General features: G+C 57.5%; 2 protein-coding genes across 4 annotated transcripts; both read right to left on the bottom strand.

Annotated features, from left to right (window-relative positions):
• Window positions 1-27: 27 nt before the first annotated feature.
• On the bottom strand, window positions 28-7618 carry CPT1B (carnitine palmitoyltransferase 1B). 2 transcript variants are annotated; one of them, XM_028168263.2, is made up of 18 exons: window positions 7478-7618; window positions 6984-7123; window positions 6493-6670; window positions 6178-6279; window positions 5850-5987; window positions 5672-5773; window positions 4655-4762; window positions 4495-4579; window positions 3642-3837; window positions 3167-3352; window positions 2965-3070; window positions 2741-2857; window positions 2152-2316; window positions 1939-2073; window positions 1691-1843; window positions 1035-1148; window positions 452-544; window positions 28-313 (listed from the first exon to the last, which is right to left on the bottom strand). In XM_028168263.2, the coding sequence occupies exons 1-18, from the start codon at window positions 7616-7618 to the stop codon at window positions 230-232; spliced, it is 2343 nt and encodes a 780-aa protein (XP_028024064.2). In that variant the 3' UTR covers window positions 28-229. The 2 variants fall into 2 exon arrangements, with proteins under 2 accessions (XP_028024064.2, XP_007189331.2); XM_007189269.3 differs by having other exon boundaries at window positions 5672-5749.
• Window positions 7521-12075, bottom strand: CHKB (choline kinase beta). Of its 2 annotated transcripts, none has more exons than XM_007189271.2 (12): window positions 11818-12075; window positions 11514-11622; window positions 11037-11240; window positions 10799-10932; window positions 10431-10526; window positions 10187-10245; window positions 10018-10099; window positions 9780-9888; window positions 9533-9636; window positions 9160-9241; window positions 8088-9016; window positions 7521-7655 (listed from the first exon to the last, which is right to left on the bottom strand). In XM_007189271.2, the coding sequence occupies exons 1-11, from the start codon at window positions 12039-12041 to the stop codon at window positions 8942-8944; spliced, it is 1278 nt and encodes a 425-aa protein (XP_007189333.2). In that variant the 5' UTR covers window positions 12042-12075; the 3' UTR covers window positions 7521-7655; window positions 8088-8941. The 2 variants fall into 2 exon arrangements, with proteins under 2 accessions (XP_007189333.2, XP_007189334.2); XM_007189272.2 differs by having other exon boundaries at window positions 11127-11240.
• Between the last annotated feature and the right edge of the window lie 6468 nt (window positions 12076-18543).

Below are 18543 nucleotides of genomic sequence, written 5' to 3'. Positions count from 1 at the left end.
ATCTAGCAAGGGAAAAAAAAAAAAAAAAAAAGAAGATTCCCTTCCTGCTCCAGCCCTACCTCCACCACTTGAGCCCTCAGGAAGCAGCGCCTGCCCAGGGAGCACCTGCTCCCAGAGGTGCCCTTGGAGCCTGGGCACCTGTGCACGGCCGCTGCTGTGCCTGCAAGCGGACCACAGGCCCCTCCTCCACAACGTGGGGGCAGAAGGACAGCTGGCGTTTCTCCAGCCCTCAGCTGTCAGCCTTGGGAACTTGGAAAAGATCAGCGATGTCCAGCAGAGCTTGGCGGATGTGGTTCCCAAAGCGCTGGGCGTTCTGTGGGAGTCAAGAGCTCAGACCAACCTCCAGGTGAGCCCCCGCCCCTCTGTCCCCACAGGGAAGGATTCTTCCCCAGCCAGACATGCCCTGGGGGGCGACCCGTCCTCAGGCTGAGTGGGAGCAGGAGACACTCACTGTCTCTGAGCTTGAGAACTTGCTGGAGACGTGGAAGAAGATGGTGTTCTCACCCGCGATCATGTAGGAAACCCCGTAGCCGTCATTAGCTACCTGAGGGCAGCACAAGGGGTGAAGAAGAAGAGGTGAACTGAACCTTGAGGATCTGGAAGCCAAGCTGATGTTATCCTTGCTCTGCCCACAAGATTCACAGGAAGGGCCCATCCCCAGGAAACAGTATGAAAACAGAAGAGAAGACCCCACCTCAGGTTCCCTCTGGAGGCCCCCCTCACGTTGGCAGGGGGTCTCTAGCTCCCCGACAAACTAGCCCACGTGAGTGTCTCAGTGGGAGATTGGACTCTCCATAAGCCCACTTCAGAGGGTACAGAAGCCCCGGGCAGGGTCACTCCAGCAGTGGGTGTCAACACGGGTGGGGTCCCAGCCACCTTTCTTGCTGGGGTCGACAGGTACTGATCCTGTTTGCAGGCAGGGCAGGTCCAGGGCTGTGTCCCTGCCTCTGGTCTGACCTCCTCGAGGCCCTGCACTCTCCCCTGACAGCCCGGCCCCTGGCCCTTCCCACCTGTCCACCATCAAGGGCACTTACAGGGCCAAAGCCACCGCCAGCGCCCAGGTGATTGGGGTACTGGTTTGGGTCAAACATGCGGATCTGGAACTGAGCAGTCTGGCTGGTGGAGAGGCGCCAGGGTTCTGAGAGCACCTGCAACAGGGAGGCCCAGCAGTCAGGGGCCACGCACACCCGCGGACAGGTGCATGAGCCTGGCACTGTCCTGGCTAAGGATGCAGAAGGGACAGGACGCAGGACCTTCCTGACTGCTGTCCACGGTCCCCTAGGCTGTTCTCACCATCACAGCCTCTGCCCAAAACCCTCCATCAGGGGACCTGCCTGTCCGTCCCCTGGCTCCGCCCCCCACCCCTCCTGCTGCCCCTCCCACACCCCACACCCCTGCCTCAGTGTCAGCGTCCGGGCACTGGAGCTTCCCTCCACCTGGACGCCCCAATTCCCCGGAGCCTCTGCCCTTCTCTCACGAGCGCTGCCACCACCTGACACGTCGTGCTCGTCTGTCCCTCCCCCCTCGCGCCAACAGCAACTCTACGAGGGGGAGGCTGCTGCTTGGCGCCAGTCCACAGGCCTGGGTGGCTGTGGGGCGGGAACACCGGCCCCAGCCGTCCAGACAGAAGACAGGCCGAGACCCACCGGCAGAGGGCCTGAGCACAGAGGACACACCCACCGACACTGACCTCGGCCAGGAAAGGGGACTTGACCCCCAGGTACTTGGAGACCACGTAAAGGCAGAAGAGGTGCCTGTCAATCCCAGCCCCCGTCATGGCCAGGCGGTACATATTCTGGTGCTTCTCAGCAGCTTTCCGGAACAGATCTTGGAGGTCTGCTTTCTGGGGGCAGACATGGAGCAGTGAAGAGTAGCCCTGACCCTCGAGCAGGCAGGAGGCCGAGCGGGCAGGTCAGCACGAGGCCGTGGGGGGCTCACCAGGTGGCGCCCCTGCGCCATGGCCCGAACGAAGGCTGTGGACTCGCAGGTGCAGGAGCGAACGGTCTCCGTCCGTCCCTCCCGGAACATCCTGGTCATCGAGGCTTCGTAGGTCAGGCAGAGCCTGCCTCTGTCCTAGGGAACACAGAGGGGTGACTCTTGCAGCTGTGCCCTGGTGCCACCCCCGCCTGCTCGGCGGCCTGGGGCTCCTACCCGGAAGTGTGCCAGCTGCAGGGCGATCTGCACGAAGGCGTCAGGGCTGGTCCGGCACTTCTTGATGAGGCCTTTGCCAAAGGGCAAGAACTGGAAGCAGTACAATTCCACGTCGTCAGCCAGCGCCTTGGCCACCTGGTAGGAGCTCTCGATGACTGCCTGGCACTGCCGAGACACGGAGGGGTCAGCTGGGGCAGAGCTCTCCAGGAGGACTCCAGGGTCACGTCCAGGAGGCCTGAGGGTGAGCAGCGGACGAAGGCAAGGCTGGGCAGGCCTCAGGATGCTTGACGTCCTCAGGAGGAGGAGACGCAAAGGACAAGCCAGGGGCGTCAGCACAGATGCCTGGCTGGGCTTTGTCGGGGAGGAAGGCACTGACAGGTTGCTCCCCGGACACGAGCTCACACCTCATGACTTTCTCCAGCCCCAAGATGGTCCTGGGATCTCTGTTCTCCCTGTAGCCAGTCTGGACCATGAGACACTCTGGACCCTTCCCCTGAGGGTGGGGCTGGGGCAGAGGGGAGGGCCACAGGGCATCTCAGACACTTGTCACTCTTGCACACCCACCCCTGCCCCTTCTCGGCCCGCACACCTGCTCAGGAATGTCCCACTGCAGCCGCTGAGGGGGGGCCAGCACAGGGTTGGGTTTGCCCAGACAGTGCCCAGTCTCTGTGTAGCCCAGGTCGAAGCTGTCGGTGCCCAGGACAAACTGCAGGGGCAAGGGCAGGCTGAGAGGCCATCCTTGCCTGGCTGCCCCCGTGCCCGCCCCACCCCGCCCCGCCCCTGCCCTGCGGGACCTCTCCCAGGGCCTGCTACCTCCCAGAGGTGCCCTATGATAGGGGCGTCTGCCCACGCGTGTTCTGTGTTGAGGCCCAGCTGGCCATTCTTGAAAGCGATGAGAGTGAAGGACTTGTCGAACCACCTGCAGCGGGAGGAGATGGGGCAGCGGTGGGGGGGCAGGGGGAGGAGCCCGGGGATGGGCAGGGTGGGCCGTGCAGTGGAGCTGGGGGTGCGGTACCTGTTGTAGCAGCTGCCGTGCAGCAGGGCCTTGCCGTAGAGGCTGAGGCTGGCCTCGTCTTCGGGGTCATAGCGGTGAGACTCCTCATCCAGAGCCACGAAGAAAGCAGCGCGCTCGATGGCATCCAGGGCAGCCTTGTTCTTGCCGGAGCCGAAGAAGGCCTGGCGTACCTGAGCCCACTCCGCTCTGAGGGCGCGAGGGCAGAGTGAGCGGGGGGGCCCCTGTGGGCGTGAGGGCACCTCCCAGGATCTGTGTCCCCCCCTCCACACACCCCCATCTAGCCACCAGCAGGTAGAGATCACAGCAGCTACCCTCCTGCCGTTACCACCAGCGCCCCTCACGGCCGCAGGTCCTGGTTTACGCAGAGGACGCTGGGGCCCACGCTCCTCCCTTGGTGAGGGCTCTGGCCGAGTTCCAGGGTGGCACACAGGACCCAACTCCTCTCCTCACGGCGCCTGAACCTGGGCCCGAATACCTTCCCCCTGCGGTGAGGGCCGCCAGTTTCTCCTCCCCAGGCTGGGGTGGGGAGGGGTCATCCAGGATCCTCTGGAACTGCATCTCCAGGTCCCGAGGCTTGAGCAGGCGGGAGCCCTCATAGAGCCACAACTTGAAGAAGCGGCCCTTGTGGTAGACGGCTACGTGCCTGCTGTCTGTGAGGTGCTGCAGCACATCTGGGGCAGAGGCCATGGGTGGGCTCAGGCGGGAAGGTAGGGAGCTCCTCCCTCCCCCCATGCCACTCAGGATGGCCCCCCAGCCTCACACCGGGTGACCACATGGACCCTCCGCCTGGCCTCCCTGCCCCTTCCCTGGGCGGAATCTGCTGGCACCAAGCCAGGCCCCATGCCCTGAGCTTCCCTGTCTGTCATTTAATGCCAACCACAGTCCCATGAGGCATTTCACAGAAGAGGAAACCAAAGCTCTAGGAAATCCCACAGACTGTCCTGGCATCAGAAATGCGGGTGCTGCTTGGCGGCCCTGGGGGCCCTGGGCGAGCCCGCCCCTCCTCCCCTACAGGCTCCTTGAGCGGGGAGCTCCACTAGGCCTCCTGTTGCTCTTTGCGCGGGAGACTGCCTAACTGTGAGCCCCTGCAGGGGAGGGGCTCTGACCTGGGTCTCCCAGGGTCCCAGTACTAGCACTGTGCCTGTAAACAGCAGGTGTCTAGCATTGGCCACAAACTGACTATTTTTCGCAGTTACGTGACCCTGAGACACTGGGGACGCTTGGTGACCAGCAGGCAGTAGGGCATCTGGCCATGGTGGGCCCACAGCTGGGAGGGAGCGGCCTCCGTCCTGTGGCCCCAGCGCGGGCGCCCGGCCGCGGCCTAGTACCTGTGTCCTTCCCCGGGATCCGAGTGGTGTTGAACATCCTCTCCATCTGGTAGGAGCACATGGGCACGATGCCCAGCACCATCACCTAGGAGGAAGGCCCAGCACGGCTCAGACGCAGGCCTCCTCTCCTGGTCACGCCCTCACCCCCAACACAACTCACAGGCTTGATCTCTTCACGGTCCAGTTTATGGCGATACTTGATCATGGCGTGGACAATGTTTCCCAGGCGGGCTGCCTGCACGTCTGCGTTCTTGACGAGCACTAAGTCCTACAGGGCGAGAGCAGAGCCTGCAAGGAGGCTGCGACAGGTGTGCACAGTGGCATCTCTCTGTCTGGGGTGTCTTGCCCCCTATCCCCAGTCCATCCTGCACACCCTCTGAGAACCGAGTACAGGAGGTGAAATGCATAACTGATCAGATAACCCCCTGCCCTGGCTTCGACCTGAGCTGCTTTTCCAAACCCATGGTATTTGTTGATGTTTTGTTTATTTTTCTTTGAGGAAGGGGTTCTGGCATTACAAAACAGCTTCAAACCTCTGGTCTGGACAAGTTGCATATAGGTTTCTGGAAAAACAGCTTTGTGGAGGAGGGGAATGCCAGCATGCTACTTGAAACGTGCTTTGGAAGTGAGAGAGCAAAGAGGTGCACAGGGCAGTGGCTGGGCAGCCTCTCCCAGCTGGCTGTGCACAGTCTTGTACTAGGAGCAGGAAAAGGGCCGGTCACGTGGGATAGGGACCGACAGTGACCCCCTGAGCTCTATGAGAAGCAGCTCTGGATCTGCTTAAGACACGCTTAAGGAAGTTCCCTGGTAATGGCGTCAGGACGGCTGGGAAGCTGTGGCTGGAAAGCCAGCGAGGGAACAAGGAAGGAAGTGAGAGAGCCTGAGCTGGGCAAGACACTGAGCCTGAGGAACTCTGGGAGTGACAGTATCAGGCTATGGGGTCTACCGGGCTCTCCACATCCTCAGTATCCCCGTTGCCTGTGAGCTGCTTCCTGCCTATGCTTCCAGGATATGGCCCCCCCGCATCTTCCCTCTCCTTCAGGCCTCACTTCAGAACCCCCACTTGCCTACAGACACCACCACTAGGGCTCTGAACTGTCCTCCAGGTTCCCTGCCCTGAGGCCAGAGCCGGGGACAGAGCTGAGCACGCAGGGGCCCGTGTGGCTCTAGCCCTTACCATGACATAATAGTTGCTGTTCACCATGAGGGGCGTCCTGCCTTTAAGGTAGACGTACTCTTCCCACCAGTCGCTCACCTGTGGGTGGGTGGGAGGTTGGAGCTGGGGCGGAGGAGGGTGGGGTGTGAGCAGCCAGGACACAGGGTGGGTGAGGGTAAGCCCAGGAGGTAGAACTCACATAATTGGTTGCCCACCATGACTTGAGTACCAGGTACTTCTGCAGCCTGGGGGCAGTCTTCTCCTGGAATTCCTTGGCCAGAGTCTCCATTCGGTAATATTCCTTGTCATCCAGTAAGTGTTTCACGGATTCTAGGTACTGTCCAGCCAAGTTATTGCCCGTGTGAGGGCCAGTCAGCAAGAGCTGCCTCTGTCCTGACCTTCTTCCAAGCCCAGCCCCATTGCTCCCTCTCAAGCCGACTCTTTGTAGGGGACAGTCCCTTATGTTTGGATAAGTCCTCTGAGTCCGGCCTGCCCTGCCCACTGGGATGTCTGACCCAGGCCCTCACCCGATGAATTGTGGCTGACACGCTGGGCACGGGCAACTTGGGCAGAGATGTCTGGAAGCTGTAGAGCATGGGCCGCCGGCCGGACAGAAGGCGGACACACATCTGGGGGTACAGAGTGGAGAATGTTGAGGGGGAAGCCGGGGGAAAGAATGGAAACTAGTAAACACTGGAGGGGCTGCCCCAGACCCTCAGAACCGGGACAAACCCCGCCAGGCACCAGTGACCCGCCTGACTGTCCCCTCCAGCTCAGAACCCAAAGTGAGGCCCTGGGGTCTCACACCCGATGCCTGGACCCCTCCACCAGCTTCTGCTCACAGCCCAGACTTTGGTGAAGTGGCTGGTCTGGCCGTGCATCTCAAACATCCAACCGTGGTAGGAAAGCAGCAGTTTCAGGGTTTGGCGGAAGAAGAGGATGCCCATCATCCAGACCCCCGTGGAGAAGATGGCCACGCTGAGAAGTGTCCGGGTCTGTGGGGTCCGGTAGGGGCCACATCTATCAGAGAAGGGGAGAGGACTGCAGGGGGGTCCGCTCGAGACCAACCTCAGGGAGATTCTGACCCTGCAGTCCTGATGTATGCGAGCCATCTTGGGGGAGACACCAAAGGAGGAAAAACTCCCTGGACACACTCACATCTGAGCCTCTGAGTGCATCACACGCGAAGTTACAGAAGTAGGGACTGAGATGGTGGTCGCCCCCGGGGAGGGCTGCCCCTATTACCTCCAATGGCTGTTGTCCTGTAACTGCCCAGCTCAGGAACCTTGGCCTTGGAGCCCACCCAGCCCTTTCTCATGGCCCCACTTCTCACCCCTCAGGAAGCCATCTCTGGATAAAACAGATAAGCCCCATGGAGATGTCCACGTTGCAGTAGGAGGAACCCAGTGTTGTCATGACAACGACCAGCCAGCTGGTGGGGCTGCCAGGGTACACACCCCTGAGGATGCCATTCTGTGGGCAGAAACAGGCACGCTCACAGAGCAAGGACTGGGGTAAGCAGGCGCCTATGAAGTCTTTGCCTGTTTTCACTTCTCCTTCACGTCTGGTGGTCCCCGCCTCCACACTCCCACACCTGCAGCACCTGATTACTGTGTCCCACTGACACTTCCTGCACACCCATCTCCTCTCCACGCCTTGAGCACCCCTCTGGTTTCTGCACTGCTGGAGCCTGTCACTCCGTAGAGCTGCCAGCTGAGGTGGGGGTGGAGGACCTTGACAAAGAGCAGCAGCTGACACCTAGCCTCTGCCTCCCTGGAAGGCTCGATTCTGCACCTGCTGGAAGAGACCAGAACCACCTGTGCCCACCTTGATGCGAATCAGGCGTCTCTTCCAGGAGTTGATGCCAGACAGGTAGATGTGTTTCAGGGCCTCCCGACTGAGCCGGAAGTCGACCCCCTCTGGCGTCACCGTGAACTGGAAGGCCACAGCCTGGTGCGCTTCCGCCATCCTGTGGGTTGCTGGGCACCTGAGAGTTGCTGGGCACCTGGGAGGTGGCAGGAGGGTGTGCGGGCAGCTCTGCCGCCCGCGCCGAGGCCCCGCCCCCGGCCACTGGCCTCGCCCCCAGCCCGCCCCCCTCCCCATCCGCCCTGGTCGGCCACCCGCAGCGCCGAGGCCCCACCCCTGGCCCCCCAGCCTCGCCAACCGCCGCAGAACCTTCGCGCAATGGTGCGGGGATCGGAAGGGGGTCAGGGCCTTGAAAACGTCAGGAATCCCAGTGAAGGGCAGCCTCGGGGTGGGGTCTGGAGGGACCCCGGAAGCGGAGTCGGTCTGGTCTGGAGTGAGGCGGGCTCTGCGTACCCCCAGCACTGCCACGTGGGGCCCTGGCACCCGCCTCTACCCCCGCCCCCGCCCCCCTCGCCGGCTCAGAGCCCTGGGCCAGGCCGGCAGCCCAGAGCCACCCCCAAACTCCACTCACGGCTCGGGTGTGCTCCTGTCCGCTTGTGGGGACACTCTGGCCCGTGTCCCCACGTCCTTCAGGCCTGGCCACCTAAGTCCCGCCCTCACCGAGAACCTGACACCCACTCCCAAATTTGGGTTGAGAGAACAGTTGGGGGGGCAGCAACCAGAATCTCCCCGGCTCCGTGGCAGGAATCAGGAGTTGGGGGGGAGCCGGGTTTCTGCAAGCTGAAGATGGCTCAAAGGTCTGAGAGCCTGGGGCGCCCAACGGGTCTCACGTGAGGATGGTGGCATTAGAGCTAAAAATAGCCAAATGTAGGGAAAAGGTCACCAGTGTGTCAGCTGTGCCTCCTGTTCCCTGATCTCCAGTGCTCAGGGTTGGGCAGCCCCACCCCCGGGCCCTGTTTGTACCCCGTAACTCCCCACTGCCCGACCCATGTCCTCTGAGTATTTATCACTTCTAAGCTGGAGCTGGGGTGGGGGAGAGCAGAATGGACCCCTAACCACTCTCAAGCCCAGATCACCCAACAGCCACGCTTTTCAGGAGGGGAAACTGAGGCTCCTAGCAGTGGTCCCTTTGTCAACCTGTGTGCAATCCTTGGTCGGTACTTTCCGCCGCACCCAAGCAGGGTTAGGACGGTGTGAAGGAAGAAGCTAGTTTATTGTCTTAAGGTACACATCCCAGGGCTTCTGCCCACTTGCCTGCGGTGGGGACCTGCTCAAACTCGGGATGGGTGGGTGGGGGAGGTCAGCCTCCTTAACCCCAGTCTCACTCGGGCTCAGCCCAGTCCCCAGGGCCTCCCCTTTGTCCCTCCCTCCAAGGTCCTGCCCTGGAGGCTCCCAGAGAAATCCAAGGAGTTGGGAGGTGGAGAGTCAGGATGAGGGGTGGAAGCTGGTCAGCTGCCCCTTCTGCTGGAAGTAGAACTGGAACCGAGACTGGGCGTACTCCTAGGGAAGGAACCCCACACACTGGTGAGAAGGCTTGGGACCAGCACCCCACAACCCCCAGTCTGCCCACAAATGGCCTAGAGGGTCTGAGGCCTCTGCTACTCCCCGCCCCCACACCTAACTCACCCAACCTGGTTACTTACCAAGTAACCAAATTCTATAGTGGACATGGATGCCTGGAGGATGGACCAGAGACCCCAAAAGAAATGAGATGCCAGAGCATACCTGAGGGGAGCAGGAAAAGGGGGGTTCAGAGCACATTTGGCACTGCCTGAACCCCCTCCCCCAGGCTGGTCAAGCCCCAAAGCTCTAACTTCTCCCCTATCGTCCTAACCCCGACCCTGTCCTGACTCTTCCCACTCTCAGACTGTTCTTCCCCGTCAGCCTCAGGCCTCATGTTCGTTTCCTGCCCCCACTCTGCACTGACACCTAACCTGCAGCCCAGTGAGTCTACCTGCCACATTGCCCCTTGCCTCTGCACCCTGCTCTACCCCTGCCCCACACATCTTTCCTCACCGATTAGCCTCTGCCAGCAAATCTGCTTCCAGTTTCCTCTGCTCCTCTCGGGAGATGGTCTCACCTTTCTTTACCTCCGCCAGGTAGTGGCGAATAAAATGGAGCTGAGATCAAAAGACAAGAGTCAGGAAGTGGGGAGACTGGGGAGCGCTTCCCAGTTAACACCCTTGCTCGCCTTTCCTTCCAGACTTCAACCTCCTTCTCCCTTCTAAGCCAGGTCCTGCTCCCCAGCTTCTGGCCCACATACCTGCTGTCCCCGGGTGGGGTAGTTTGCAGGCTGCGCTTTGTAGAAAGGCCACTCCTCATGAGTGTAATCGTAAACCCACTCACAAAAATGGTTCCCAATGTCAAAGCCCCTGAGGGAATAAGGTGGACACTCAATCCCCAAATACGCTGGGCAGCTGGGATGCAGAGAAGAAGGCCTGGTCTGCTTTTCCAGGGCACTGTGGGAACAGACCCATGGGAGGCCATCCTCTTATCCTCACCTGTAGTTATAACTGCTGTACTCGAAGTCGACCAGCATGAGGCCGTCAGCGTTTTCTGGCTCTGAGAGCAGTAAGATGTTCCCTGGAGGAATGTGGTGAGGCTCTGGTCACTCCAGGGTCCTCTGGCCCCCCTCAGCTGAGGCTGGGAGACTCAGATGCCTTCTCCTACCTTCCTGGATGTCGTTGTGGCAAAAGACCACTGGTGATGGGGTAGAGTCTAGCAACTTCCTGCAGGGGAACAGGGGCATGGGTCCTGAGCAGGAGTGACGAAAGGAGGGTCAGAGGCACCCGCGTGGGCTAGGCCTTGACCCCAGCCTTCAGCCAATCCTGGGCAGGACCCCACTAGGTGCCTGGCCCATCTCCTGTGCTCTTCTGTCCCCACCCCCACCCCCGCCCATCCTGTCTGCCCTCACCTGAGGCTGCCCATCTCGTCCTGCAAGCTGTACATCTCCAGCAGGTTCATCTGGGGGAGGCCAGTGGGGGGTAGGTCCTGGATCCGCTTTAAATACCTGAAGCCCAAAGGATAGGATATACTCACTCTGCTACCCCTCCCCTCTACCCCAGGCCAGGCTGTCCTACCCGTTCGGTCACCGAATGACTTGTCTGGCAATCATCTGGACGCCTGTTGCGTGAGAAACCATGCTAGACAGTGGGACACTTGATCCACTCAACTGGAGAGCTGGACAGAGCACTAGATGCATTCAGTCACAGCCCAGCGTAGTAACTACCAACATGAGGGTTCAGCCTATGTGCAGGAGCCCTGAGGAGGCCCCCGACTCACTGCTCCATGGTCCCAAATAGCCAGCGGGGCTCCTTAGTGAAAGGCATTTCCATGCCATGGAACTGGGCCATCTTCGTGGCGATGACTGCGGACAAGACGGGCTCTCGAAGCTCATGCGTCTTCAGTGGCCGGCTCTGCACCCAGGAACCTATCAGGGTGGTGAAGGGGCTGGGGCAGGAGGGGGGAAGGGTGGGGCAATGGAGGTGGGGGAAGTCAGGGCTTGGGGAAAATTCCCTACCTGGGGTGAGGGATGTGAAGGCAGACATTGGGAAGGGGAATAGGGGCTGGGGAAGGAGATGCTTCGGGGAGGTCGGGGCCGGGCTCGTACTGGGATGTACTGTTCCAGCCGGCCCTCTGGAAAGACTCCGTAGAGCTGGGGCCCCAGTGACCGCTCTGCAAGGATGGCGAACATCACACTTTCAAGGACCAAGGAGTCCACTCCCTGAAGGAAAACAGACAGCGAAGGGAACATGGTCACAAGGGGCCAGAGGCAAAGTGGCGCTGACACACGCGAGGGTCTTCTTGCTCCTCCCACCACATCTGGGACTTCTTGTTCTACTGCCCGGGGGCTCCAGAGCGCAGGCGTTAGTATCATAGTGGACAAAATACTTAGCTCCTAAGGCTCAGTGTCCTCAACTGCTTAGTGGGGACCATACCTCCTGCCACACTCGGGTGACAGGTCCTAAGGCCACTGCGGCCTTCACTCCCTCCTCACCTGCAGGATGGCCCCGTACAGCCGCAGCAGCACCTCCCGGGGCTCCTCGCCAACGCTGGGCAGGTGGTCAGGCAGCGAGCAGCGGAAGAGCAGGTTACTGAGGCCTCCGCTGCAGACCCACAGCAGGGCGCGCTCAGCCCGCCACCCGCTCCACCGGCCCGGCGTCCAGCCCCCGCGCCCCGCGCTCCCCCGTCGCTCCCGGCCCTGCCCCGCCCCCGGCCCAGGAACGCTGAGTGTCCCGAGGGCCCGAGCCTGAGCCTGACCCCGGCCCGCGCACAGGAGGGGCTGACCCCTGACCTCCCACCTCACGGGGTCAACCCTCAGCTCCTCCGGCCGTACTCGGCGCCAGGCCCCGCCCAAGTACTCCCGGCACCACTGGTAGGCTCGGCGCTCGGCGTCTCGCGACCGCGCCGAGCTGCGCCTCCGGTTCGGGGCCGCGTCGGGGCACATAGCCTGCCGCAAGCTGTCCTTGGCCAGGCGGCCTCCAACAGCCCCGCCTCCGGCCACATCTGTCCCCTCGGCCGCCATGGCTGGGGCCTGGCCCGGCCAACGCCCCGCGCGCACAGACCCTTCGGGCGCGCTCGGCTCCTTCCGGCTGCGCTCGGCTCCGCTTCCGGCCAGCCTGCGCTGCTCCGGTCGTACTCGGGTCTCCTTGGCTCTATTCGGCTCTTTGCGGCGCCGCTCGGCCGTCTCGGAGACCCTCGTCCGGGTGCTAGTTCCGAAGGCTGTGCCCCGCCCCTGCTCAGAGCGAAGACCAATGGCCTCTCTCTCTTGGCGGGGCCGCTCGAAAGACAGTGCTGTTTGGACCGTAACCCGGAAGCAGGAAATGGCGCGGGCCAATCAGAAGCGTCCTGAGCGGTCGGGCCCACGGCGCAGTGGCGTGTCACGTGAGCGAACCACGTGGGCGGGTGGCGCGTACTGGGCTGAGAAGCCGGTCCGGCGCGTAAGGGCGGTGTCACCGGGAAAGTGCCCGTGGGGCGAGGTGGGCCTTCGTCAGGGTCTGGGAGCGGACAGGGCAGCGCGGGCAGCGGCGGCGGCAGACCCTCACTGGACAGATTTGGCCCCCGGGGCAGTTGGGCAAGGAAGAGGGCCGTTGAATGAGTGTGGCGAGTCCTGAGTGTGGGGGAAAGGGAGAGAGTGTGGGGCACCTGGTAGGTGCCGAATAAACATTTGTGGATGCGTAACCTTAAAGCCCTCCGCACCGCTGAGACTCCCTTGTCAGTTGAAGCCCGCCGCTATTGTTACCCTGCTTGAAACCACTGTCTTCATGTCCTGCTCCACTGCCCCTCTTGCCTCCAGACCTAACATCAAGCCCAGGAGGAGAGGCTCACACCTTGCAGCAGGCACCTGGGGCTGCACCACGTCTCCTTACCCCACCGCAGCAGTTTGAAATGCCTCCTTGCATTTCTTGTGCCCCATGCTGGAGTGGCGACCAGGAAGACTTGATCCACGGGGATCTGTGGCACTGTTGGACCATGGTGTTCTTTGGGGTGAAATAGATGGACAGCTGACCTGAGTGGTGTTTGGTTTGAATAACGAGAAAGAAATCAAGAATTGGTGATCAGAAAGCGAATGTCAGTTACTGCAATGGGAAGTCATGATCCCTCGCTCTGTATTGAAATCTGAGACCTGGAGTCCACTGGTTGAAAGGGAGGCTTGGTCTCTTACAGAAAGGATCCTACAGTGCCACCATAAGTACATAAAAAAATGTTCCTCTAACCCTTCCCCAAAGGGACCCAGCGCCTCCTAACAAAGTAACACATTTACTTTGGAAAAGAGACTATCCAGACCTTTCAAGGGCTGTTAGATAACAAGATCTGAGGTGACACGTGTGCCAGGGTACATGAAGCATCATGAGTCACTGGTTTGAGTAGAGGCTGTGGAAGTCAGATGATAAACAGAGTCCTGACCCAAGTCTTGAGGTCACTTCTCTGGTCTCAGTACATACCTGGGGTAATTATACCTAGCAGTGGGGCGAGCCTGTACATTGATCCCTGACCTGTGGAATAAGAGTCATGGTAGGAAGAGCGAAGTGGAAGCCTCTGGAACTCCCCACCCTCTCCAATGCTGCATTCCGTGTGGGACTGCAGAGATTGCTTACTCTCAAAGACATAAATCCCTACTACATCCCCTCCAATTCACCTGAATGGCCCCTGCAAAATCCAGATGGATTCAAGTAAATGATGGTGGACTACCACAAACTTAGCCAATCAGTATCCCTAATCACAGCAGCTGTGTCAGGTGAGGTATCTGTACTGGAACTGATTAATGCACCTCTGGCACCTGATAATGCAATTGATGTGGTGAACATTCCTTTCAATTTCCAGTAGTAAAGAGTAAGTTTCCAAAAGCAGTTCACTTTTATATGGGAAGGACAGCCAAGCATATACATTATCTTACTTCAAGTCTGTTTTAAGTCATGCTTTCTGTCACAGTGTAATCGTTGAGACCTTGATCATCTGGACATTCTCCATAAAACTGATGAAATTATGCTAACTGGACACGGTGAGGAAGGAAGTGACAAGTGCTCTGTCCCTGGTAAGACAATGCATGTCAGAGGATGAGAGATAAACCCTCAGAAGTTCTGGAGTCTGTCATCAGTGAAGTTTCCAGGGGTGCAGTGTTGTAGGGCAAACCAGGCCATCACCTCTGAGATAAGGGCAAGTTACTGCATCTTGCATCCGTAACATGAAAAAGGAGGCCTACCACTCCATGCACCTCTGGATTTTGGAGTCAGCATGTACCACACTTGGGAATACTGTTCTGACCCATTTATCGGTGGCTTGGAAGACTGCTGGTTTTGAATGGGTCCCAGAGCAAAGGAGGGCTCTGGTGAAGATCCACACTGGAGGATGGGATCCCCTGGCTCTTAACAGAACCAATGGGTTATGGCTTGTCTGTGGCAGGTAGGGACCCTGTGAGGCACCTTTGGTAGGCTCCAACAGGAGGTTTGGAGTGCTCGCCCCTAGGGTTCTGAAGCAAGACCATGCCAGCCACAGTGAAGGACTGCTCACCAATTGAAAGCAGCGTCTGGCACACTATGGGGCCCAAGTAGAGACTGGGCGCCTGATTATGGGGCATCAAATGATCATGTGACCAAATCTGCCTGTCCTAAACTAGATACTGGCAAATCCGCCAGGCTCAGTAGCAATTCACTGCCCAATGAAAAAGGTTTGGACCCCAGTCTGTCCAGAGAGTACTGGTCATTTATAGGAAGAGGTGGCTGTGGCCCGCACATCTCCCACCTTGTTGTACCAGTGCTTCTTAGCAGGCAGGGAGAAAACTTTAGGTCTGGTTCACAGATGGGTCAGCTTGATGTGTTGATGTGAGCTGAAAATGTAGTACTGCTGCACTACCATCCCATTTCAGGTGGCTCTGAAGGACAGTAATGAAGAGAATTCTTCCAGAGACCAGAGCTTTGAGCAGTACACTTGGATATTCACTTTGTAAGGAGGGAAGGGAGTGGACAGAATAGTGGCCTAAGGAAGGTGTGCACATAAACTTCTGGGTTGAGACAGATGTCTTGCTCATTGGTCAGGGACCTGGAAAGAGCAATAGGGGAATACTGGAGACAAGGAGGTCTGGGAAAGAAGATGGACCTATAGCACTGGCCACAAGTGTGTGTATCTTTGTGCCTCATGTTAATACCCACTGCAGAGGGGTCACTGGGTAACAAATTGGATGGATAGATGTCAGCCAGCTTCTGTCCTTGGCTAGACTTGTGCTTGTAAGGTGAGGCCGTGAATGGAGTTGCCATGGTGGCAAGCTATGCCCACCAACACAGGCTCTTTCTTATCAAGGCTTATCTAATTATTACTGCCTATGAATTTCTGACCTGTTAGCAGTCTTAGTGCTGAGCTCCTGATATGGTACCATCCCTGGATGACTCAGTGACAGGTTTGTTACAGCAGATCCTTTCCACCCAGGAGAGAGATTGATTCATCTTTACTGGAATTGATACCTGTTCTGGATATGAGTTTGCCTTCCCTATCCACAAGGTCTTAGAGTAGCATTACTATCTAGCAGCTTAGAGAATGCTCGATTTACCAACACGGGATCATGTATAACATTACCTTGGACCAAGAAACTCATTTTACGGTGAAAAAGGTACAGCAATGTATAGATTGCTGTGGGCTGTACCACTTCTGTGATACCCTGTATTACCTACGAGCAGCCTAGAGCTCTGCTGGATTAGACCCCCTGGTTCCCAGGTAGGGAACACTTCCACAAGGGAGCGTCCACTGATTCCAGGGAAGGATGCCTCCACTGAACCAGAATCTGCGAACTCCACCAGGTCACTTTGAGCTCCTTGTGCTGGTGAACGTGCAGGCAAAGAAGGAGGGGATAATAGATCCCGATTGTTAGAGGTAGATAGGGTTGCTGCTACTTAATGTGGCGATCAGGAGCTGGTCTGGCACGGAGGACTCGCCTGGTTCTGGCTGGTTGCTTCCATGCCAAGTGATAAGAGCAGCCACAGCCTGCCAAGGGCTCAGACCCCGCAGGGATGGAGGTCTCGTAACCTGACCGGGAGAGCCATGTGGACCAGCTGAAATGCTGGCTGACAGTGAGGGAAACCTAGAATGGGCAGAGGAGAAGGGACATGACCAATATTAGTTACAGCCTCAGGAGCAGGTGTGGCAGTGGGGACTGTATTTGTTCTACTAACACACTTATATTAAGGCTTTTGTAAAGGTTGTGACCTTCGAGACCTCACCTCGAAGAATCATGGCAGCGTGGACTTAATGTGGTGCCTGCGTAGACTGTGGGATACAAGAGCTGGTGTCTTGAATGATGCCCTCAGCACACCTTTAATTGCAGTGGGCTTACAGAGCTGCATCTCTGGCGCCTGCTGTGTGTCTTTGAACTTCCTGCCCCAGGCCTTCCCCGACACCACAGGAGCCTCCTTGGCCTGCTGACCAGCAGAGCCTAGGTCTCTGGGGGGCACCCTCAGGGCCTGGAGACAGGAGTCAGTGGAGGAATGCTCGGACAATCCTAAGAGGTATTCCGTACACTTCTCAGGAGGTCCTGCTGAAGTGAACGCGTTGTTACCCAGAGCGGTAACCTAAGGAGCACACGCCTATGTTTCGATTCCGCCTTTCCTGTCCCACTCTTTTCCTCCTTCATTTCTGTTTCATGGAATCACTTCCTGAACAAACCACTTATACCCAAGTCTCTGGGTTTGGAATCACTGTCACTGTGCTGAAATGATGGTGTCGCCAGGGCTGCACTTCCTCGGAGGTTCTAAGGGAGAATCCGTTCTTTGTCTTTTCTGGTGGCTGCACGCATTCCTGAGAATGTGGCTGCATCACTCCGATCTCTGCTCCATGGTCAACGCTGCTCCCACCTCTTCTGTCTGTGTACTCTCCCTCTAGATCTCTCTCTCTCTCTCTTGTTTTTAAAAATAAATTTATTTATTTATGGCTGCGTTAGGTCTTCATTGCTGCGTGTGGGCTTTCTCTAGTTGCGATGAGCGGGGGCTACTCTTTGTTGCGGTGCGAGGGTTTCTCATTGCGGTGGCTTCTCTTGTGGAGCACGGGCTCTAGGCATGCGGGCTTCAGTAGTTGTGGCATGTGGGCTCAGTAGTTGTGGCTTGTGGGCTCTAGAGCGCAAGCTCAGTAGTTGTGGCACACGGGCTTAGTTACTCTGCGGCATGTGGGATCTTCCCAGACCAGGGATCAAACCCGTGTCCCCTGCATTGGCAGGCGGATTCTTAACCACTGCGCCACCAGGGAAGCCCTCCCTCTAGCTCTCTTATAAACACACTGTGATCATATTCAGGGCCAATCTGGATAATCCAGGATAATCTCCTGATCTCAAAATCCTTAATTAAATCAAATCTGCAAAGATCCTTTTTCCAAATAAGGTAACATTTACAGGTTCCAAGCATTAGGATGTGACTCTCTCTTGGGGGATCATTTTCCTGTCCTGCCACAGTCACTACTTCTTTCCCTCACAGCTGTTGTCTCGTCATTCCATTTTGTCCTAGACCTTGAATATTGGAGATGAAAAGTTCTGAGTCCAGACTAATTTTTCTCCCTTGGACAGGATTTGATTTTTCTGACTGAACACTTGAAGAAGCATGGTATATGCATGAGGGAATGATTTATTTATTCATTTAAAATGATGATAAGCCCTCAACATGTTAACATAAATAATATCTTACAAAAATAACTATTTTATAAAATAAAACTTTGATGAGAATAGTGGCATTGTTTTTTACATTTTTGCAAGTTTCCTTACTGTCTGCTTAGCTGGCGATGGCTGGTTCTTGTACGTGCTTCTGCAGTCAGTCTCTTCCATGTGTTGTTTTGGTTGAAACATGAAGAAAACCCAGCCTGACTTAGATTTGTAGTTGGAAGCAAACAATAGCTTTTTCAGATAATTGTGGATCTTCGCTGATACTACACCAAGAGTTGACAAGAGGTAGTTTCTTAGAGGTTAGTTGCAATTTGGAATTTGAAACCATGTCAATGAACTTTTTTTTCTTTTTAGAAAAAATTTTTTAATAAATTTATTATTTATTTATCTTTTTATTTTTGGCTGCATTGGGTCTTCATTGCTGCACACGGGCTTTCTCTAGTTGCAGCAAGTGGGTGCTACTCTTCGTTGCAGTGCGTGGGCTTCTCACTGCGGTAGCTTCTCTTGTTGTGGAGCACGGGCTCTAGGCACATGGGCTTCAGTAGTTGTGGTGCATGGGCTCAGCAGTTGTGGCACACGGGCTTAGTTGCTCTGCGGTATGTGGGATCTTCCCAGACCAGGGCTCGAACCCGTGTCCCCTGCATTGGCAGGTGGATTCTTTTTTTTTAATTAATTAATTAATTAATTAATTATTTTTGGCTGTATTGGGTCTTCGTTTCTGTGCGAGGGCTTTCTCTAGTTGTGGCAAGCGGGGGCCACTCTTCATCACAGTGCGCGGGCCTCTCACTATCGCGGCCTCTCTTGTTGCGGAGCACAGGCTCCAGTCGCACAGGCTCAGTAGTTGTGGCTCACAGGCCTAGTTGCTCCGCGGCATGTGGGATCTTCCCAGACC

Source organism: Balaenoptera acutorostrata, chromosome 11 (genome assembly GCF_949987535.1).
Source record: "Balaenoptera acutorostrata chromosome 11, mBalAcu1.1, whole genome shotgun sequence".
Lineage (NCBI taxonomy): Eukaryota > Metazoa > Chordata > Mammalia > Artiodactyla > Balaenopteridae > Balaenoptera > Balaenoptera acutorostrata.
This window is presented reverse-complemented; position numbering and strand designations above follow the sequence as displayed.